General features: G+C 41.5%; 1 protein-coding gene across 2 annotated transcripts in view; it reads left to right on the forward strand.

Annotated features, from left to right (window-relative positions):
- Positions 1–24,110, forward strand: part of Emb (embigin) — a 47,501-nt gene that overhangs the window by 6,145 nt on the left and 17,246 nt on the right. Inside the window, exons 1-4 of one of the 2 annotated variants that reach the window (XM_029484976.1) lie at positions 437–584; positions 4,843–4,932; positions 20,366–20,558; positions 20,795–20,880. In XM_029484976.1, coding sequence (XP_029340836.1) covers positions 4,878–4,932; positions 20,366–20,558; positions 20,795–20,880 — 334 coding nt within the window. In that variant the 5' untranslated portion in view covers positions 437–584; positions 4,843–4,877. Of the gene's footprint in view, positions 1–436; positions 585–4,842; positions 4,933–20,365; positions 20,559–20,794; positions 20,881–24,110 lie in introns of those variants that run through there. The other variant, XM_021180514.2, reaches the window with a different exon arrangement.

Genomic DNA, 24,110 nt, shown 5'->3' on the forward strand with positions numbered 1-24,110 from the left:
TCTAGGACAGCCAGGGCTATACAGAGAAACTCTGTCTCCAAAAAAACCAAAAAACCTCCTGAAGGTACCATCATCATTCAGGTGTGACAATATTTCTGTGATGTTATAGGAAGGAGAGACTTCTTTAAAGATGGTGCTCTTCATTTTAATTAATACTGTTTCCCCTTGTTTTCTAAGTTACTGAGTTATATTAGCATAACTAATGTATCCATCTTAATCCAAGACAGAGTCTCCTCTGTTTTATTTGGGGGTGGGATGGGGGAGGGTTATATAGCTGTGATTGGCCTCAGACTCACTGGTAGCTAACGATGAAGTTGAATTCCAGAGAGCTCTGCCACCACCTCCCAAGTGTGGAGATGACAGACATGTACCATCATGTTCAGGCACAAAACCTCTTTTGGTCTTTCAGTTTCACAAGTCAAGAACCTGAGATGGAATTTTGATTGATCTGAATGCTCAGAGTGCCTTTGCCATATATCTAGAGGCAAGGAGCAAGCCATAGCTGGTTTCCTGTGTTATGCTTCAGTGATCCACCCAGCAAGAGGTTTCTTCCTAAAAAGATCCTTAGAGTAGACCCAAGCAAGGTTAGTCATCCGTGAAGACTGACTTAATAATATTTGTTCTTTAAGTTATTTGTGTGTAAACTGTGTAGAACAGACCATGGAGTTACAGGATTGTTTGCAGGTTATGAAAAGCAGCATACTGATTAAGAACAGAGGTAGAGGATCGGTCTACTTCAAAGCCAAGATTTCTCAGGCTCCGCATCATTTATTTTTTGGTCTGGATAATGCTTAATTGTAGGGCTGTTATTGTGGAATGTGTTTGGAGATTATATAAAAGTGCACATTGTGCTTGTCATTCAACTTTCCTTTTTTAAAACTCAACTAAAAATAACTACATATAAACTCTCGTCTGGTAAATCTCATATTATCTGATATATACTTGTTACCTATCTGGAAGGTTATTTATCTGTGATTCTTAGAGGTTGACTTTTAAATGATACCATCAGGACAATTCAATTACAGCTCTTCTTTATTTTATTTTATTTTTTTTTAAAGATTTATTTATTATATATAAGTACACTGCAGCTGTCTTCAGAAGAGGGCGCCAGATCTCGTTACGGATGGTTGTGAGCCACCATGTGGTTGCTGGGATTTGAACTCTGGACCTTCGGAAGAGCAGTCGGGTGCTCTTACCCACTGAGCCATCTCACCAGCCCCTTCTTTATTTTTATTTTCTCAACAAACTCTGGGGTCTAATGTCCACAATGCAAAACAGGGGATAGGAATACTAGATACTTAGAACCTGGAAGTGTAATTCCAAATGCATTGTTCATGAGCAGAATTTTACCTGGTAATAATCTGTTTTAAAGCTATAGGTAAGTCATAACATGCAGTCCTGGAGTTACATATAATATTGCCTCTAGGAAGAAATACACTGATTTTCACACTTAATATTTATCACTAGTATATCTTACCTGTTCTAAGTTATAGTGGTTTTTTTTAATAATTATGTATTTATAATACTGTATGTTAGGATGCTAAAATGAGGATTTAGTCAAAATAATCTGAAGAGCGTGTATTGGTAGTAGCAATAAAGTATATAGGTGAGACATAATAATAAATTACCACTTCTTTTTCTCAGTACTGTGGCTTGAATACAGAGTATTGTATATGCTAGACAAATTCTCTACCATTGAGTTATGCTATTTTATACAAAAAGGATTGAATCTGAAACACAAACATGTAATAAAGAGAGAGAGAGCTCTGTAGTTAACCTGAAATGCACTCTTCACGAAGAGGAGCCAGCTTTTCCCCCACCCACCTGGCAGCTCATGATCACCTATACGCTCAGTGGGAGGGAGCTGATGCTATTCTGGTCTATACAGACTTCTGCATGCATGTGACCCACACATACTCACAAAGGCACACATGCATGCAAGCACATTCTTAAAAAAAATCTCTAGAGAAGATGCAATGAAGAGATAGTGGGAAAATATTGTTTTTTTTATAATTTTTTTTTCTAAGGAATGGGGTCTAGACTGAGTATTTTACACATGCTCAGAGGTGTCCACCCACTGATGTATATCCTGGTCTTCTATTATTTTGAGACACTGTTTCACTGCCTCCAAGGATTTGCCCAGGCAGTCCTTGAATTTGCAATCCTCTTGCTTCAGGCTTGTGAATAAACTACACTGATCGTAGGCCCTGAATCATCTGGCCTATAATCATCATATTTAGAGGAAATAGTTATTTTTGTAGGAGAGGCCCTTGAATGAATTCATTTCCTTACTTAAGTAAAAACAAATCTTAAGTCTGTGCATTGTTTTCTAGCATTTCTTCTGTCTTATACCCTTCCCAGTTTGCTTCCTTTAAACAAAGCACAAGGTCCAGTGAGTTATAAGCCCGTCAGTTATAAGCCCTTCTACTCTAGCAAGATCTATTTTTATATGTAACATGTGGAAAAACCCTACATGGAAGACATTTTCATACCATGTACAATAGGTAAAAATTAGGTTACTACTCAGTTCTTTGAGGCAGTATCTTCATGTACCATCTCTCCTGCTGAGGGAAGAAGAAAAAAAGTCCTCTAATCTCTGGAACAATTCTTTTATGTTGTTGTTTTGCCACTACCTGTAAGAGAAAGCCAGGTGGAAAATGTCCAGAAATGATTAAGAAGAGGGTGATTGTAATACCTCGAAGAATGCATGTTTTAAACTTGGCACTATCTCCCAATGTTGATGGGACTTCTAATCCCCTCCCCCCTTCCCCCCAAGAATTGATATTTACTATAGAGACATTGCCATCAAAGCATTGTGCTGTGTCGACTCCATTTGGATAGTTCAGGTCACTGGCCAACTGGCCAACTTGGCTTGGGACATGCAATTCTTACCTCTCCGTTTTATTTTATTTTATTTTTTTGTGACTCAGCCTGATCCTTCCAGGGATGCAGCCAAACCACATCTGTCTGGGTCGTCCCCTGCCAGTTTTTGCTGCGTACACATGCTTGCTAAATCATCCCCTCAATGCCAGTGTCTTCCGAGAGGCAGAGAGGTTTCCACACTCACTTCTTTAAATGCTGAAAATGTCCAGAGAACTCCCTTGTACTCTCTTAGTGTTGCCTCCCCTGCTTTTATACGGTAGCATTTGTTCCTGCTGCTTCCTAAAGGAATTCTTTTGCAAGTTCATTGGAAAGAAGAATATCCGATAAAGTTTGATGCTTTCGTTGGGCAAAGGTGGCACACTTTTTTAAGACCAGCACTCAGGAGGTAGATGAAAGTCTGACTTCAAGGCCAGCCTGGTCTACAGAATGAGTTCCAGGACAGCCAAGGCTACACAGAGAAACCCTGTCTTGAAAAACCAAAATAAGATGATAAGATAAAAAGGTTGATGGCGGGGCTGGAGAGCTGGCTCAGGGGTTAAGAGCGCTGACTGCTCTTCCAGAGGCCCTGAGTTCAATTCCCAGCACCACATGGTGGCTCATGACCATCTGTAATGGGATCTAATGCCTCTTTTGGTGTGTCTGGAAACAGCTACAATATAATATATATGAATGCACTGGTAGTTAGCAATGGCTGGAACAGCTAGGATGTTCTGGAACTCTCTAGGTTCTCTTGCATTGGGTGGCCTGGTTTTCCTTCTCTTGGTATTCTTTCAGCTTCTGTGAGCTAAGGTTTTGTTCAGCTCCATTCAGCCTTAGAGCCCCTTCCTCTTCCTCTTTCTACTGTAGATCCCAGATCGGTTCTTTCAGAGTAGGTCCCTGGAGGCGAAAAGGAAAATCACCCCAGCGGTGGTCTCCTGATTATGATCTCATTCCCTTTCTAAAGTCGGTTTTACACTCTGTAGATACCGTGCTCACGTGTGAAGGACATAGCCTTGGGATAGTTAATACCAGAAATAAGTGCCTCTCTGAAATTTTAATGAGTCTTAAATCAATTGTGACCCAAACAGCTGCTTTCGCACTCATTAGCCTTTAGGGATTCGCTTACCCCATCTCAGTCCTTGTCAGCACACACTGTATACCAGGTGCTTTTATCCTTCCTTGGTTAAGTGGGGTCAGAGGGAAAATGTCACAAAGCCCTCCCTTATGTTTTCTGTTCTTGTTGTCACTCTCCTGTGACTGGCTGTGTGAATCAGAATAACTGTCATCAGACTGAGTAAGGTTTGCCCCTCTGGAAAGGTCTCCCTTCTTGTTTCAGAGATAGGGCATGCGATGACATGCGAGACATCTCAGTGTTCAGCCAGGCCAGGAAAGGAAGGCTTCCAAATGAGGGGGTAGATGCTTGGCAACCTTCAAGGTCAGGTGGCTGCCACATGACTTGCTTTCCTACTCATTTTTAACTTCCTAAGGAGCACTGAGTAGTTTATGGCCTCTGCCTTGAACTTACCCAGTATGTGCTGTGCCCAAAAAATGGGAATGAATAATTTTTATTAGGAAAGAATGTTGACCAGACCCCTTATCATATGTGTGTGTTTGTTATATATGGTCTCTCTCTCTCTCTCTCTCTCTCTCTCTCTCTCTCTCTATATATATATATATATATATATATATATATATGCTATATATGTGTATGTGTATATATATATATACATATATATATACACACACACACACATATATATACATATATGTATATATACACACATACATACACACACATACATACCCTAACACAACACTCATATACACCCTAACACAATACACAATACAAACACACACCCCCCCAAACTCTGGTCATTAGGCTAGGCAGCAAGCACCTTTACCCACTAAGCTGTTTTTCAAATAGTCACCAAGTCTTGGCGAGGATATCTAAAATGTAACCACACGTAATTTGTCTTACAGATCCAACTTTTACAAGTCTACCTGTTCGAGAAGAAATGATGGCGAAATACTCAAACCTTTCCTTAAAGAGCTGTAATATCTCAGTGACGGGTAAGTGGGTCATGTCTCAAAATGACAAAATAAGTTTGAAAAGGTTTTAAAAATAAGTCATGGCTTTGGTTTTTCCCAGCTTGGGTTTTCAATATGACAAATGATTGTAGAATTTTTAAATTAGTAAGAGCAGTCTGTACCGGTTAATAGACATTACAATAGCAAAATTAGACTCTAAACTCCTTCAACCTGTTTTATTACATTAGGGACTAGTATTTTACTTTTTTAAAATGTCATACAGTTTTTGCCTATTTCCCCAGTCTTCTGAGCTGTTTCTCTAGTCTTTGTTTCATGTGACTAGACAAACAGGGTGTGGGGCAGATTTTCCAAGCCATTGCCAGTGTGTGATGAGTTTTTTGTTTTGTGTGTGTTTGTTTGTTTGTTTGTTTTTTCCGATAGACATTGTTGGAAATTTTGTGCAGCTCTTTGTTATTTGCAGATGTTTGTATTACAATGTTTGGGATTCTTGTAAAAGTTAAATCTGTATTCCTATGTTGTTTTTGTTCATTTTGTGTGTGTGTGTGTGTGTGTGTGTGTGTGTGTGTGTGTTTGCGCACACACGTGGGGCCTCTGTGAGATGAACCACTTATTTGAGAGGGATACAGGGGAGAGATCTTTGGCCAGTCTTGCAGAGTGGCTTTCAGAACACAAGTGTCACTCAAAACAACCTGGTGCCTGGAAATCAAGGATTTATGCTCAAGGCTACAATACGAAATACCTTATTTATTAACTTAAACTGTGCGAGGTATTTGCATAACCTGCAGAAGGCTTAGCTCTTAGCTACTCTTTATTCTAATCGTACAACCAAAACCAGATCCCTGCTCTTACTGAAAGCACAGTTGTTGACAGCTGTCCGTTGTTTATTTATTGCCTTGGTTTGTGCATGTCGCTTGGGTTCCCCCTGCACACTTCACTTGGTTCCCGTCTGAGCATCTTAAGGACTGGCACCCAGGCCTGATCATGACTTCTGTGTACTTAGCTGTTTGTCCATCTTCTCTCTTAAAGATCTGGCTAGTCTTCCTGTCTTCTCCATAAAAGAAAGCCTTGTTTGCTATGGAGACACTTGAAGATTTCGAGTTGGGAGCTTTTCTTCTGTTGCAACAGTTCTTATGAAGTAAAGTCTTTTTTAAAGGTCTGAATTAATGTTTACTTGAGAAAAGCAAAGATCTGACATTAATTTTGGCACACTTGAGTCTTTGAGCTGTAGGTGTATTTTATGTGGGCGCATTGCTCTCATGTTGGGAGCTACATTTGTTGGTACATGGAATTTAAGTTTGAACCATAGGCGTTATCTTACTTCCAGTACACTTTTAAAAGAACCATCTCGGGCTGGAGAGATGGCTCAGCGGTTAAGAGCACTGACTGCTCTTCCGAAGGTCCTGAGTTCAAATCCCGGCAACCACATGGTGGCTCACGACCATCTGCAATGAGATCTGACTCCCTCTTCTGGAGTGTCTGAAGATGGCTACAGTGTACTTACATATAATAAATAAGTAAATCTTTAAAAATATATATATATGTTAAAAGAACTGTCTCATGAAAAATGGTTGATCTGAAACCCCACTCACCACATCTCCGTAGTGCTGTTATTAGAGGCTGTGGGCCTAAGGACTGGAGTTTGTATTTTCCACGGAGGATACATTTTGCCAATAATGATTTCAGCATCACCCTTGTTTGTAGGTAGTATGCCTCATGGCATCTCCCTCTTGCTGTGACTCTGCTTTCTTTTCTCCTCTGGCCATTTTGGAAATTGATATTTCTATTGGCTTAATGGTTTTTTTTGTTTGTTTGTTTTTTTGTTTTTGCAGAGAGAGTCAAGCATAATACCTTAGTTACAAATCCTGGGTCAGAATGCCAACTTTGGCTGCACTCCATCAATTTACTTAATGAGAAAGGGAAAGATGTGGACCCGGTGCCGGGGAGAACGAACAAACATGGCCTTTGGTTTAAAGACGGAACAACAACAGCATGATTACTTTTTTTTTTTAAACATAAGATCCTTTTTTATTTGCTTGAGAAAGTCATGGTGTTGACTGTGTGCCACAGGTCTTTTTTTTTTTTCTTTTCTTTTCTCTTAATAGGATTTAGCCTTCATAGCAATTCTTTGAGGTGAGCACTGCTGTTATTTCAGTATGTAGATGAAAACAGAGACACAAAACGATTGAGGGATCTGACCAATCCCAAGTGGGACTGGCTTTTGAACCCAGGCAGTCTGGCGCCAGGGTCTGTGCTGGGCCAAATAACTTCTTAAGGCCAAAGTATTCATTTCTTTTAGCAGTATCACTAAAACAACTGTGCTTGTTATTAAGGTGAATGAGAGAGTAGCTTTGGAGTGATATATTAAAAAATCTATGAAAAGAAAGTCATATTAAATGCGTTAACTCCGTCAAGTGTAGAGACAGTATTTCCTGAATAATGGGTTTGTGGAAGTGGAATTGATGTTACTAAAGAGGGAAAAAATATCTTTCCTCTCTCTGCTATCACTGGGGTTTTTAAAGTAATCTTTTGATAATGGACTATTTGGCAGTCATTACTTATATTACTGTAATCAGAATGTTTCTATATGGTTACTTCCAGGGTTTTCTTTTCTGTACCTTGTACTGTGTTTTTAGCATGTCAGTGTTGTAAGTTTAAACAACGAGATGAAAATCAAAACATCAGCTGGCTGCTTTCTTGATCTGCCTGGTGATGCAGAGGTGTGCGTTTACATTGCTGACCCAACCCATATTGTGTTTACCAGCCGAGGTGTGGGCAGCTGACCTGGCAAGTTCCCCAGGGAGGAAGGAGGAAACAGAGCTGCAGCAGAAGCTGGGGGTGCTTGTATGCTAATTTAGCTGTGTTAAGGTTTGGTAATGTCGCTGGAGATGATGAAATGCAGCCCTGTTGCCTAGCCACAGGCAGGCGGGACCTCTCAGGTTGCAGGGTCAGGAGCTTGAGCAGATGGACTGTCTGTCTGTGTGTGTGTGTGTGTGTGTGTGTGTGTGTGTGTGTTCCTGTGCAGCTGCTCTCCTGGACTGCTTGCCTCAGGGAAGAAAGATCCTAGTATGCTTCAGTGGCCTGAAGCAGTTAGTGATACTTTTAGGATCGAGTCGTCAAGTATGACATAAAAACTGGTCACGCACAAAGAAGAAAAATGTGAGTGAGCACTGACATTCACAAGGAGTGACAGAGGAAACAGGACACAGTCCACTAGAGAGAGCACCAGACAGGACGGAAGCAGAAGCACCAGCAGGACAGACGTGGCACCTGCCCTGCATTTGGGTTCTCGGTAGCAGAGATATTAGCATTGTTGACTAGGGAGTCTTGCATGTGGACGTCTGTTTGGGGCATTGAAGGATGTGGAATGGCATCTTAGGCCTATATGTTGACGATAAAGGCTGTATGTTCATGCAGATAAATTTGTCTTTGTGCTGCAAGTACCAGAGGGAGCTCTGTGTCCTAGTTTCTTGTTACTACAGTGGAGTGGGTACCAGAAGCAGCCTAGTCCTGAAGAGGGGGTTGCTTTACTCAAAGTTTTGGAAGCCTGGATAACTTCCAGTCTCTAGTCAGTGTCCATGGAAAATGCATCTTCCATGGGAAGCATGCCTGCAGGAGGAAGCATCTCTGTGTCTTGAATCTGGAGGTAGGGAGAGCTGTGTTCTAACAGGCTGGCTGCTTGACTGCTCATAAGAAGGCAGAGTTTTGTCAAGAGCTACTTAATCCCATTGTAGGGTTTCTAGTGATCTGAGGACCACAGATTAAGTCCTGCCTCTTTTTGGTGTTTGTTTTGTTTTGTTTTTGTTTTTTTTCAGACAGGGTTTCTTTGTGTAGCCCTGGCTGTCCTGGAACTTGCTCTATAGACCAGGGTGGCCTCGAACTCAGATCTGCCTGCCTCTGCCTTCTGAGTTGGGGATGTATTCTTGGGTTCAGGCCATGATGTTTTCGTTTTTTAGAGTCATGCAGGTACACAGCTGTGTGACTACACGCAAGGTAGGAGCAGAAATTAGAAGCCCCAGAAAGCTGATCCTGCCTGGGTGGACACACAGTGGAAGGCTTGACCTAAGGGGAAGGCTGACAGCCCAAAAGGAGGATAAGTTGTCTTCTTCACTTTAGCTCCGTAGAGTGTTAAAAGCGCTGGGCTCCTATTGCTGTCAATTACAAAGAATAAAATGCAAAGAAGTCCTCCAAAGCCCTCTCCCAAAACCCCCAGATTATTTATAGACCTCAGAGAGGCTTGGGGCACAAATTTATAATAGTTGCATGATTGAGGCTCCACCAAGCTGTGAAATAGCACAGAAAGGAACCCTAGCGGGTGCCTCTCCCCCAGGAAGGCAATGAAGAGCACAGTGGGAAGCCTGCACCCCCTCCCTGGCTGTGCAGTGATTGCTAGGGATGTGAACATAAGATGTCAATGAGCTCCAAAGCACCTCTTAATACACTCCACAGCCATTGCAGCCCCATGCTGCAGGAACACCCCGTGGAGACATGAAAGAGGAACTGAGAGAACCATGTTTCATGTCTTTCAACACTAGTTCTTGGTGCTCTAGGCTCAATACATATACACTGCTAGCTTGTCTCTTCCCTTGTTTTGAACAGTGTAAATGGATAGGTTGGCTAGGGTATTTCTCTTGATGAGCTTGCTCGCACACATCTTTCTGTTCTAAATTATGTAACAGTGAACACCCTCTAGATAACTCCATGGGTGTAGCTTTGAATGCGTTACCCGAAGAATACTGTGAAGGAGAACTACTGAGTTAGAAATGAGGTGAACTTTTTTTAGGTACTGTGGAATTATCTTGCTGGCTATCTGCACAGTTTGTCCTTTCTCACACCCACGTTTCGGCTAGTTTCTCTCTGTCTTCACTAATACGAGATCCTATCAGATTCCCTGAACTGTGTGTCCTTTGTGAGCGTAAAAGCTGAAGCACTGTTTAAATTGGCATTTTGAATTTAAACATGCTTCTCTTCATGCCCACGTATATTTGTTTATTAATACCTTTTACTGATTTCCTATTTGTTTTGAAAAAAAAATTGGTAGAAATGAGGTAGGACTAAAGCACATATTCCTTTTGGGTATGGTTTTTATAAAAGTTAAAATATTTCTGCTCATTGCATAATTTGTGTGCATGTGTACGCGTGCACACTTGCATGTGGAAGCCAGAGGTTGAAGTTAGCTGGCTTCATACACATGTAGTTGTTGGCCTGCATGTCAGTCCGTACAATACCTGCATGCCCGGTGTCTGTGGAGGCCAGAAGAGGGCACTGGATTCCATGGAAGAAGAGTTGCAGACAATTCAGACACTATGTGGCTGCTGGAAATGAACTGGGGTCCACTGGAAGAGCCTTGGGGATTTACCAGCATGTCTTACTAGGTGGGTGGTAGGACTTTGAGGTCAGGCCTTCATACTTGCACCACGGCAAATACTTTACAGATTTAGGCTCTACCTCTACCCAGTAACTTTTGTAGTCCAGTTTTATTCACCCATTGCCTTTATAGCTTTTACCCTTCACTTAAAGATTTTGTGAAGAGTGGCATTGGAAATATGGTAAGGATTGTGTTGAGTCTGTAGACTATTTTAGTCATTGTCCTAGTTCGGGTTTTACTGCTGTGAACTGACACCATGACGAAGGCAAGTCTCATAAAGGACAACATTTAACTGGGCCTGGCTTACAGGTTCAGAGGTTCAGTTCATTATCATCAAGGCAGGAACATGGCAGCATCTTTTCCCTAATCCTGCACTTGGTCTGAGTGTTTATCACCGCAGTAGGGAGCAATCTAAGACAGTGTGCATATGCATACCGAAATGTCCCATCTCAGGTGGAGATGAGTTAGTGGTATCGAGGTTCTTAAATGAAGTGATAGAGGATTATACAATGATACTTCAGTTTCAAGAGAAATAGTGGGACTGGCCTAGGTACCCTGAGGGTAGGAGCAGGGTGTGCTGTTCTGAACTCTGGAGGGTTGCCTGTTGTTAGGTTACAAATCTTCTTCTCCCTGTCATGCTTTCTCTTCCAGAAAGCTTGCCACAGCTCCTCTCCCCTCTGCAGTCTTCCTCGCTGGACCGAGAGTGTCAACTGTGAAACTGACTTCTCCCTCCTCTTTCCCAGCAAGCTCAAGACAACCTTGACTTATCAATCATTCCTCTTACTAGTGCCTCGTGACTTCCGGAATACCTCGCCTAGCCTAGCCTATATGAATTATTTTGGTAAAGCTGGCTTTGCCGTCACTGTGTAGAAGCCATCCTTACCGATTTGTGTTTCCCTTTTTGTTTTGAAGATGTCCATGTACAAATAAACTGGATTTAATCACAAGGCGTATGGGTTGTGAAGGTTTCCAGAGGGAAGGTTTTGATCTCGTAAAAGACTCTAAGCTGCTGGCATGTTCCCTTAGCTGGGAAGGACAGAACCTTTTAAAGAAGGAGATTTTATCAGGGTGTCAGGGGATATAACTGGGGATGTTTCTTTGGAAGGGACACTAGACTCTTGCCTCTCTGCTGCCTCATCTTGTGGATGTGTGAAGCAGAGTGAGCTTTCCTCCTGAAGTTGATGATTAGCAATAGAAGGTTGAATAACACATGGATTATTCTTATGTTATTGAGTCTAATAAATAACTGGATTCCATAGGTAACGACTATCAGTCTTCAATGTATGACTTAATTTGGGAGAAAGATACAGTTATAACTCAAAAGTATAATGTTGCTGTTTTCTTTTTTTGTTTTGTTCTTTTGCTTTTTTTTTTGTTTGTTTGTTTTCAAGACAGGGTTTCTCTGTGTTGCCCTGGCTGTCCTGGAACTCACTGTGTAGACCAGGCCGGCCTCAAGCTCAGAGATCTGTCTACCTCTGCCTCCCGAGGGCTCCCCCCATCATAAGTCAGGAGAATGCTGAGTGTAGGACTGATGGCTTCCCTTTACTAAATGAGGTATTGGCTGTGTGCTAGTGTGGCCTTCAGACTTTCTGTAAGATTTCTGGCTATTTTATTCAGAATATAGGAGATAGCATAGACCTCACTGATTTATGTAGTGAAAAGTAGGTCGGGGTATTGAGGGTCCTTATCTTCTATTTATTTTCAATGAGTCACTCTATCTTTTTAGTTATATACATCATAGTGCATGGTGACTTTCCATGATATATGACTTTTCTTGAGAGGGAGAGGCAGAGGGAGAGGGAGAGGGGATTGAGAGGGAGAGGGGAGTAAAAAAGTTTCATTTTCCTTAGGCAGGACACCATAGTCGTTTAAAAGACGGTTCTGCCTAAGTCTGGCTTGGTAAATCAGCATGTTTTTGTGGGGTTAGGTGCAGGAGCATGGGTGAGATTTCCTTATATGTGACTGTCTCCAAGGCAACTGTGTCACTCCTAAAGCTCACCTCAATGTGGGTGACCATTCCTGGAGCTCTCTCCCATGCTTACAAAAAATTACAAAAATACCTCAACATAGATAGCCGTACGTACCTAGCACACATACCTAGCTGTACTTACCACATTTGTAACTTTGGGGACTCTTGTGTGCCCTGGCTTGCCAGCAAGAACGATGCTGCAACAGGATCTTTCTGCACATGTTTATTGGGAGAGCTTGATTGTAGAGGCGAAGAGACCCCAAGCCCAGAACTGGTGCTGCTTATATAGGCCTAGGAGAGGCGTGTCTTACACCTAGATTGGTTGTGCTTGGGTTATGCTTATGACCTCATTTGCATGCCTACATCTGATTGGTTAACTTGTCTCTCATCTGATTGGTTAACTTGTCTCTCATCTGATTGGTTAATTTTGGTTAATTCTCAAAACCTCATCTTGGCAAAAAAAACTTTACTGCCTATGTATGCGTGGTGGCCAGCAGTAGCCAGCTGCCACTTCTGCAACGGCACATGTGGTTTCCCACAGGGGACAGGGCTGTGAAGCTTCTCTCACTTTCTGAGTTTCTAGAACTTTCTAAGTTTTGGTGGCTTCTGAAGTCTTATGAGCTGCCTTACTCCCTCCCGGAGGGAATGCCTCCATTCATTGGACTTTTAAAGCATATTTGAAAACACTATATAGAAATTTCCAGTTATATTGTTGCAGGGTTCCAAATGGTCAGAGTTGATATCCCTACCACTCCTCTTAAGATGGCAAGCTGCCAATCCTTTCTACCAAGATCTTATGTATACAAGAGACTATTCAGGCAGCTATAAATATTATATTGGATTAAGAGCTGTGTCTTTATTTTTATTTTATAATTCTTTTTAAAGATAAATTTTTGGCATGTACTCTAGGGTGGTCTTAAAAGTGTGATCCTCCTGTCTCAGCTTCCAAAGTTCTGGAATTTTTAATCTATCTCAGAAACCGAGTACATTTCTACATTCTTAGAGCTGTAGAAGTCATGGGTGTTTTGCAACAAGATGGCAGAGATGTGTCCGCTCCTCTTGTGCAATATTAGGGAACTTGAAATGTTGTTTCTTGAGCTCACAGTTAATTTCTTGGTTAACCACAAAAGATTTTCAAGGGAGGGGTAGAATTTTCTGTGTAGTTTTGATGCTGTGATTCCGTGACAGGAAGTAAAGGAAGCTGCAGAAATGACATGAAAAGCAGTGAAATAATAGGTGGCCTAGGAAAGGCTGTGGAGGAGAAAGGCTATGCTCTGGTTTGCACCATGGGAGAGCATTTAGTTGAGAATGTGAGTGTTTTAAACGTGTTCATCTGACAGCTATCGTTTCGCTCCCTGTGGTAAGCAGCTGTACCTTTAAGATTCCTTTGACTTCTGTTACTTCACTTGAAGCCTTGAGTTTGAAAAGTTAGGTGGTGAAGATGTCGATGATATTTCCATAAGAACTTTGGATCTTTCAGAGTGTGCATGTGTTGTTGGTGAGGGGAGAATCTGGGCTTAGCCACACTCACAGCTGAAGTTCAGTGTCGCCTGTATCTTACTCACCTTGTGTGAGAGTCTCCTCTCTACCTGATCTGTGAAGTACGGTGGCTGCTTACCTCATAAACACTGCTGTGAAGATGAAATGATGCAGACCAGGCAGTCAGCATGCAAGTCCTAACACTGCCGGTGAGCTCTTATCACTTTCCACACTTAGATGGCAAGACGGTGCTTACTGAGCCCTGCTCTGCAGAGCATTAGTGCTTTCTATAGACTTCCTTTGTATCAGCCCATTTCGATGTATAACAGCACGAGGCAAGGAAACTGGGGGAACCAGGGCGGTGCTCAGGATATAGTTGATGGTACAACCTTTGCCTAACAGCCTAAGATATACAAGGACCTGGACTGGATCTCCACCAGAACATGCACACACCCACACACCCTGCACACACCCACTAACCATTAAACAAAAATCAAAACAATAACATTACAAAGATCCTTTGCTACACAAAGAAAAATTAAGTTAATTGTTTTTTTGTTTTGTTTTGTTTTTGTTTTTGTTTGTCTGCTGTAACAAAATGCCCAACAAAAGCAACTTGAGGAAGAGTTTATTTTGGCTCATGGTTTGAGAGGGCGAGTCAGTGGGAGGCTGACGCAGCTGTTCACATTGCACCCGTAGTCAGAAAGTGGACGTGGATGTTGGGCTCAGTTTGCTTTCTCTTTATTCAGCCTTGCACCCCAACCCATAGAATCATGCATACTCAAGGTAGCTCCCGTTGTAGCAGTGAAACATCTCAGAAACTTCTGACAAACTCGTTTGTCTCCCAGCGATCACTATTCTATCAGGTTCAGGTTCATGATCCTAGCTGACCAGCACACCGGAGCAGCTAGACAATCTAAGGTCTGATGTTAAAGGTGCAGCTTGGATACAGCTACAGGTGTTCATTTTATTTTTATTTATTTATTTATTTATTTTTATTATTCTTTTTTTTTAAGATTTATTTATTTATTATATATAAGTACACTGTAGCTGTCTTCAGACACTCCAGAAGAGGGTGCCAGATCTCGTTACGGATGGTTGTGAGCCACCATGTGGTTGCTGGGATTTGAACTCTGGACCTTCGGAAGAGCAGTCGGGTGCTCTTACCCACTGAGCCATCTCGCCAGCCCCCAGGTGTTCATTTTAAATGGAAGAAGAGTAACTCAAGAGAATCGAGGCAATCATGTCCTCCCGGCTCTGGTGAAAGATAGTGAAGGCCTGAGGGAAAGAAGGTTGGAGAAACTGAGGCAGATTCGGTAGCCATTTCAGAGGGAGAATTAAGACTCCTACTGCCTTTGAGTTAGTGCCCAAGGGAAGGGGAAGCTATTGGATCAACCTAGACAGACTTGGTCTGAAGTTCCTTCAGATATGCAGTTTAGATACTCAGAGAACATGTGGGTCAGTGGTCAAGAGTGATGTTTTGAGTGGAACTCTTGCTTTTCAAATAGTGTTTTAAGGGTATTAGAGGTTACTCATTGGATTCAACACAGGAGGGCCAAACTGAGAGGAAAAGGAAAGAGACCAGAAAGCAAGTCCCCCAAAGCAGGAATACTGAAGGAGCAAAGGATTAGTGCACCTGGCAGATTGGGAGGTTTACTGGGAGTGAAGGAAAAGTAGAGGGGATTTCAGAGAATAAAAGACCTTGGCAATATCTGATGTGTTGTAGCCAACAGATAGATTAAATGAGAACTTTTGGGGGACTGAGAAATGGCTCAGCAGTTAAGAACAGCTGCTGGTCTTTGTGAGGCCCCTGATTGGTTTGGTTCCAAGCACCCTAATGGCAGCTTACAGCCTTCTGTAACTCCAGTTCCAGGGGACCCAACACACTCTTCTGGCTTCAGTGACTACCAGACACATACACAGAATACATACAGACATGCAGGTGACACAATCGCACATAAAAAAAATGAGAGCTTTGAAAAGTAACATTAATCAGTTTGGCTATCAAACTTCTTTAAACATTAATTAATTCAGAGTGTACATTTGTGCACATACTGTGGTGTGCATGTGTGGAGGTCAGAGGACAATTTGTGGGAGTCTCCATCCCTTCTACCATGTGTGTTCTGGGGGTAGAACTTGGGATGTCGTGCTTGGTGCTAAGCCCGCTGATTTGCTGAGCTATCTTGCGGACACTAAGCTATTTTCTAGTGTATGAAAGGATATTTTGTGTGGTATATTGGGTATTGAAATTGGGAATATAGGAAAAAACAATCAGACAGAATAGCTAAGTTTTGAATTTAATTTTTACCAGGAGAACTCAGTTTTAAGAGTACCTAGGGCTAAATGTGACAAAAATATGTAGAAAAAATAATCTCAAGACTAAATATAGTTGACCCTGAAATAGCCTTCTGGTATGTAGGTGGCTCTCAGCTCTCAGAAATGCAGGTAAGTCCTTCAGTTTTCCTCAGTTTCTTTCCATATAATTTGACTGCTGTTAAGGTCTTTCAGTGCCAGGGTGGGATGGAAGTTCTGTTCAGCAAATTTGCAGTTAAAAAGCAGTTCCTTCTCACAGAGTGGCTCACTAGCTAGCTATACTAACTTCCTTTGCAAACGCTGGGCCTGTACTGCTTAAGAAAGCACTTTGTGAAGTTTTAGGTGTACTTAAATGTCATGAGGCATGCACTCACCTCAGTTCTTATATTTTGCCTCCGCAATCCTTACAAATGAACTAATAGAGGTCTTGGGAAATGAGTTTATATATTAGAGTACCCTCTCCTAAGTGCAGCACCTCCCATACTTCTTTAGAGCAACTATCATTGTTCTAATATTTGGGTAGCAGCTTCCTAGGTTTTCTATATTGTTTTAATTCTCAAGTACCGAAGTTATTATATCCCAAAATACAATATTTAGCATTTTTTCCTGTTGGTTGGTTGCTATTGCTTATTTGTTTTCATGACATAGTTTCTCTGTGTAGCACTGGCTGGGTGTTCTGGAACTCACACAATATTTAGCTTTTTTCTGCTTTTTTTTTTAAGGCATTTTATTCATGTTTTTAAGGTATTTGTCATCTCAGCATTTCTGGAACATTGCTTCCCCCATTTTTACGTCATCTGCAAGAAAGAACCAGATTCTTTACCTTGTAGAATTTCTCAATAGATTTTGTTGATTGCAGTTTAACAAGGCCTTTCTGTCTCTACTTCCAGTAATAGGAAAACAGACTTTTGATTTGCAAAACTTTTGTCTATGCAGATGGATACCTGAGGTTCAAATCATCCAAAGTCAACTGCTCTAGATGGTCCTCAATACAATATAGCCTTTTGAGAGACCTTTTCTACAGCACAGGGAAGTCAAGCAATGTACAAATCCACAACTTCAAACATATCATGTTTTGGGGGCATCCAAATCCGTTAGCTGTTTTGAAGTGCACAGTTAATTACATCTGTACTTACCATCCTGACCTTGGGAGCATTGGAATATTCAACCATATCCCATACCTGTTAACTGCCCTTTGCCTTCTACTCTGAGCCCAATAACACTACTGAATTTTTGGTCAACTTGACACAAACTAGAATCACCAGAGAGGAGGAAAACTCAGTTGAGGAATGACATCCTTTGAATTGGCCTGTGGGTATATCTGCGGGGCATTGTCTGCATTCACCATTGATATGGGTGTTGTTGGCCCTGGGCAGGTGGTACTAGATCTCAAATGAAAACAAGTTGAGCAAGCCAGAGGCTGCAAGCCAGTCAGTAGCATTCCTCCGTGGTCTTTGCCTCAGTTATTGCCTGGGTCCTTCCTTGGCTTCCCTTGATGTTGAAAGTAATATGAGCCAAGTGAAGCTGTTTCCTCTAAGTTGCTTTTGGTCAGAAAGCAAACTAGGATACTATGATACTCTGCTCTTGTGTAAAATCGACTTTCCTTTTTTTTAATCTCACACAAATAAGCTGTGTGGCCTTAAATTTGTATTTAAATTCTTGGGTTTGGTATTTTGCTTAACACAATTTACTCTACATTTATGTGGTTAGCATTCTGATAGCAGGAGAGGGAGAGAAAGGACATTTATGGGAAGGGGGAAATGACCTTTTGTAAGGGTAAATCACCTGTAGGAGACATGTGATAATTTTATGGCCATATAGGCTCAGGCATGGTGCAAGAATTCCCTTTCGATGAGTGTTCCTTCCTCCCAGGAGGGGACTTTAGGGCATCAGGATTTCAGTAACTCAAATACTTTTCACACAAAATAAGCTTTGTATTTTATTATTCTTCTGGACTAGTTTAGGAGGAGTATATATGTATATTTGAATAGCCATATTCTTAGTATATTACAGTTTTATTTCTGTGATAAATATATTGGAGTAACAGTGTAAAGGAGGCAGGAGTGATCTTGCCTCGGATCTGGGAGGTTTCATTGCACCGTTCTCTGGCTCCATTGTTTCTGGATCAGTCAGGCAGAGCACCATAATAGAACAACATTCCAATATGTCGGAATGAATTTGCTCACCTCTTTGTAGTCAGGAAACGGAGATTTAGAATGGGATCCAGGATAAAGTTTATATTCCTAGGGCACAGTGACATACTCTCAAAGCCCACATTTGATGACATAATTACTCCAGCAAGGCTACATCTGCCCAAACAGCACCACCAACTGGAGACCAAATCTTTAAATCTCTGAGACTACGTGGACTATTTATCATTTGCGTCACCATGAGTAAGTATCATGAGAATTCTTAGGAAGCCACCTGATATGCTGAGTCTTCTTGGCAGAGTAATAGCAGTGGATTCTCACCTTGAGCTAGTAACTGTCTGGACACACACAGGTTCTTGGACCTGATAATGACACCAAGTAAAGGTTTCATTTTGAAGAGTGGCCCTGACATCTTGTCATGGTTACGCCCATGACACCTGTGCACAGCTGTACTGCTTGATATATCTTGTCAGGCCACTTGTAATTTTAGCTAGCAGCTCCCACAGCTAGATTGATTTCTTCTCTCTTCCAATAGCTTTCATAGCCTCTTCAGCACTATAAAAGTTATCCAATAGCTTAGGGTGACGCTTCCAGGTCAGTCCCAGCTTGATTTCCTTGTCGCAACCCCTCCTGCCCAACATCCCACTATTCAAATAGATGATGTCTTTCACAATAGGTTTTTATTGTTAAGTTCTGGAGCATAACCAAGGACAATGGCAATAGAATGTCATTTGAGGGTCTAGGTGACCTTACTGGCTTAACAACCCAGTTATAAGAGATAACTTATTCCTCACATGGACCAGCATCCTCCTAAACAGAGAAGAACAAAGAAAAATCATTTCTACCAAAATCAGGAATAAAACAAGAACATGTTCAACATAGTCCTTGATGTTAGTGTTGTCTATGCATGTGTGTGTGTGTGTGTGTGTGTGTGGTGTATGCATGCATGTGCGATTCTGTGTACATATTGATGTCAAGTGAGAGAGATAAGAGATACAAAAGGGTGGAAAGGAAGAAGGCAAAAGTATCCTTATTTGCAGACGATGTGATTCTTACACATAAAGGATCATAAAAAGACTGCCAGAAAATGACACTTGATAAACCCATTCAGCAATGTAGCAGGATGCAGAATTAAAACAAACAAAGAGAGCAGCAGTCTTTCTATATAATGACAATACACACACCGAGAAAAACCTTGGGGGAAACAATATCATTAACATTAGCTTATAAAGACCTTAAAATATCTCAGAATAAATCCAACCCACGAAGCAAACAACTTTAATGCAATGAAAATTCGAAGTCACTGAAGAAAGAAATCCAAGAAGATGCCAGGAACTAGGGAGACTTCCTACACATGGGGTTTAGTAGGATGCAGATTGTGAAAATGGCTGCCCTAACAAACAACCAGTCTATCGTCCAGTGCCATCCCCATCAAAAGTCAAATGCAATTATTCAAGAAACTGGAAAGAAAAACCTTAAATTTTCTATGGAAATTCAAAAGCCCCAGGAGAGTCAGCAGTTCCCTGTCATTTTATGAGGACAGAGAATGACAGTTCAATCTGCACATCTTGCCATAACTGCCAAGACTATCTGCTTACTGGGCAGAGTTAAGTCTGTGCTTCAGTTTGATCCTGCCAGTGTGCGGTCTGGCATTTGGAGTATACCTCTCAGTAGCTCCTTCCTCTGTGTCACTCAGCTATTGAGAATTAGAGGAGACAGATATGACAGCCTTAGGCTTTTGTGCCTTTATTAAAGTTGCAAGAAAACTTTTCTTCAGCTTTGCTTATGAAGGAGAGTAAGGAAGGGAGCTAGAACGAAGAGCATTAAGTAGCTGTAGCTGTGGGCTGGCAAGATGGCTCAGTGGTTACTCTTTCAGAGGTTCTGAGTTCAATTCCCAGCAACTAACTGCATGGTAGCTCACAACCATCTGTAATGGGATCCGATGCCCTCTTGTGGTGTGTCTGAAGACAGCTACAGTGTACTCACTGGTATGCATAAAATAAATAAAAACCTCTTCTTTTAAAAAAAAGTATCTATAGGAAACCACTGTTAAGTATTTAAATGGTTTGTATATATGTTGTTTCTATAAGCTGTATATATGTGTGTGTGTTCATGTAGTGAATTTGCCTACAAATGTAATGTTCATAACATAAGTCCTTGTTCTTGTGTGTTGAGCAGAAAAGTCCAATGTATCAGTAGAAGAGAACGTAATTTTGGAAAAGCCTTCTCGTGTGGAACTCAAATGCATGTACACAGCAACTAAGGATTTGAACTCGATGAACGTGACTTGGAAGAAAGATGATGACCTCCTTGAGACTACGGATGACTTCAATACAACTAAAGTGGGCAACACCTTAACCAGTCAGTACAGGTTTGTATAGAAGTGTACAGACCGCCAGCCACAGCGGTTTAACTACACGTTTTTCTATTCACTAAGCATTTTTTTTCTTTTGCAATCATTTAAATGTTCTGCTAATATTCTAATTTTCAGAATTTCTAATTTTACAGAATTATTTCTGTTTTAAAATTTTGATCGACGGCTGTCTTCATTTTTTTATTAAGTATTCTGGGAAATAAGCTTGTAATAATAACTCTAATTATCTCTAGGTTCATCGTTTTTAATAGCAAACAACTGGGAAAATATTCTTGTGTCTTTGGAGAAAAGGAACTAAGAGGGACCTTTAACATCAACGGTCAGTATTTATAACTTCAGCATTACATTCTTCGATTTCTCATGTCCCTAGGCTTTTATGTAATTACTATAGTAATAAGTGTAGATCAGAGGAAAGAAAATCATTTGCTTTTCCTTGAGTTCAGAGTTTCTTGAACATAGTCTTACCTCGCCCTCCCCCCTTTCTTTCTTCCATCTTTCTCTTTTATTTCTTAGTTTAAAATATAAGATTTAGTTCATGGGCCAGCTGCCAGGGTTCTAATAAATCCACTATGTGCCTTAAATTATTTATTAATTTAGCCCCCTAATCTTCTGGTTTTGAGAACAGTCATCTAGATGATGAGTTCCTACATTCTGATGACTCAGAGGACCATAAAAGTCTCATACCCCTCTGTGATGCACAGTGGTACCTTTTTGTGCCATTGAGTAGGGGCATTTCAAAACACAGTCATGTGTTTTCCAGCGACAGAGATGCAACTTGTGAAGTGCAGTGTTGGGTAATTTCGCCCTCTGTGTTCTTTCTAAGCCTGCATAGTGTAGTCCACCACAGACCTTGGGTGTGTGTCAGACTCTCCTCCTCTGAACCATACTCAGGAGGTCACGGCACTGTGTTGGTAGGCAAGTGGAACATAAAAGGCACACTTTCCGTGGGTAAATTGGCTGGACTGGCAATGGAGAGGCGGATGTGCTAGTGGAGTTTTAAACACAGCACACTTAGGCACTGCTAAATTTAATTTAAAAGTCTTTCTAATAACCAGGCAGTGGTGGTGCACGCCTTTAATCCCAGCACTCGGGAGGCCAAGGCAGGTGGATCTTCAGTTTGAGACCAGCCTGGTCTACAGGGCTCGTTTCTCGACTGCCAGGGCTAAACAGAGAAACCCTGTATTGAAAAACCAAAACAACCAACCAAAGAGAACCTTTTTAATTTTATAGTTTATTATATTTAACTTGTAGCTTTTTATTCTGCAAATTAAATTTGTTTTTAAACATTAGTTGACCTTTATAACAATGGTCTAAACCACACTTTATAGTCATCCAAACATTTTATCACATTTAATAAACCTTTTGGACCTTCATATATTGTTTGGTTAGTAAAGAAGACACTCCCATTGAGTACATTGCTATTGATGCCGTCTGTTTACTGAACTTGTCCTACCAGCCACTCACAAAATGCGCTCTTGTTGAGAAGGTCTTTGGTCGGAAGCATGCCCTTGGTGGTTTGCTCACTTTTGGCTTTGGTTTTGATAGTGCAGATTTGCTGATGAGCAGATAATTTGGGGTGAATGTTCCCATCTCTTGAGTAGAATCCTTTCTGTGTCAGGGCCCATGGTTTGGAGAATGAATCAAAGTCTGTTAAGTAAAAGTTTTCATGGAAGTTCTTGATTCCTTTTCTTTCATCTCTTCTCCATTCACCCTTCCACTGGTGATGGGAATGTTGCTGCTGCTGCTGCTGCTGTTCCTCCTCCTCCTCCTCCTCCGCCTCCTCCTCCTCCGCCTCCTCCTCCTCCGCCTCCTCCTCCTCTTCCACCTCCACCTCCTCCATGTTGGTTCATTGGTGACTGAAATGGCATTCAGTAGCATTTTCTTCCTTTTTACAATTTTTATAGATACCTAGCTATGACACATCCCACTCTTCTTCATTGGAACCAACAATTAGAATATGTGCCTCATCATTAAACAAAACATTAGAAGGTCGCAGTGTCATAATAAAGACTAATTATTTGAGTTAGATAACCGCTTTCATGAAAATTCCAACATTTTGTGGTAGATTAGTGACCGACCGTTTGCAGGTGTTTGGTGAATGGCGTCTGTTGGCATAGTGATTGCTTGCCCTTTGTGTCAGACTCATTTACCAGTGATCTGACACTTCTGGAGTCTGAGTAGCTTCTGACAACATAAGGATGCTGTGCTCAGGGCTCATCTGTAGCGGAATGGTCCGCTTCCTCACTGTGACCATCTACTCCCATGTCCCTCACCAAGTCCCCTACGTACTCACACTCAAGACTTCTTGCATATTCTTTTAATTATTTCAACTTGGAAATTATAATATATCCTTGTGGTCTTTCTAGTTACAGAAAGTAACATCATACTTGGCTTCCACTGTGTGCTTTTTATTTAGCTTCTTGCCTCTGTTGTCCAACTTAACTTATGCAGCAATAGTCACGGTATATTTTCCTCCTCCTCTTCCTTTTTTCATTTCTTTCATCCATTCTTCCTTTCTTTTCCTTCCTGTTCCCTCCCCCTCCCCCTTCCCTTTTTTCCTTCCAATGAACAATGCCCAAAACCCATAGGTTCTTCCACTATGTATTTTAAGGTTGTCTTTTCCAGTTTTGTGAAGAGTGGCATTGAAAATATGGTAAGGATTGTGTTGAGTCTGTAGACTATTTTGGTCATTGTCCTAGTTCGGGTTTTACTGCTGTGTACCGACACCATGACCAAGGCAAGTCTCATAAAGGACAACATTTAACTGGGACTGGCTTACAGGTTCAGAGGTTCAGTCCATTATCATCAAGGCAGGAACATGGCAGCGTCCAGGCAGACATGGTACAGGAGGAGCTGAGAGGTCTACATCTTCATCTGAGGGCTGCTAGCAGAATATTGGTTTCCAGGCAGGTAGGATTGAGGTTCTTAAAGCCCACACCCACAGTGCCACACCTACTTCAACAGGGCCACACCTACTTCAACAGGGCCACCCCTTCTGATAGTGCCACTCCCTGGGCCGAGCATATATAAACCATCACCGTCAGGAAGCTACTCTGCTGGTCCATGAGCACGCAGATGTCTCTCATTGCCTAGGATTTTCTTCAGTTTCCTCCCTCAGTGTCTTCCCGTTGTTTTTTGTTTGTTTGTTTGTTTTTGGTTTTGTGTTTCCAGTGTAAAGGCCCTCTACCACCTTTGGTTACTTCTAGTTTTTGCTTGGTTGTTTAAGGTCATTGCGAGTGAGATTGTTTTGTTGATTTGATATCGGTCTATGAAAAGCTACTCATTTTCTCTATTGATCTTTGTGTCTGCTCTTTTGTTCAAGGTATTGATCAGAACTAAATGGAGTGTACAGGGTCTTTTAAGTCTCCTCCCTGCCCCTGCTCAACTTGTATTTCCTTCATTTCTTTCTCTTGTTTTTCTAGATAGGGTTTCCAGTTCACTGTCGAATGAGAGTGGTCACCCTTGTCTCATTCCTGATTTCTAGTGGAATGCTTTTGAGTTTTCCCATTTAGGATCATGAGAGGCTCTGGAATAACAAAGGCTTCCTGT

This window comes from Mus caroli, chromosome 13 (assembly GCF_900094665.2).
Source record: "Mus caroli chromosome 13, CAROLI_EIJ_v1.1, whole genome shotgun sequence".
NCBI classification, from domain to species: Eukaryota; Metazoa; Chordata; class Mammalia; order Rodentia; family Muridae; genus Mus; species Mus caroli.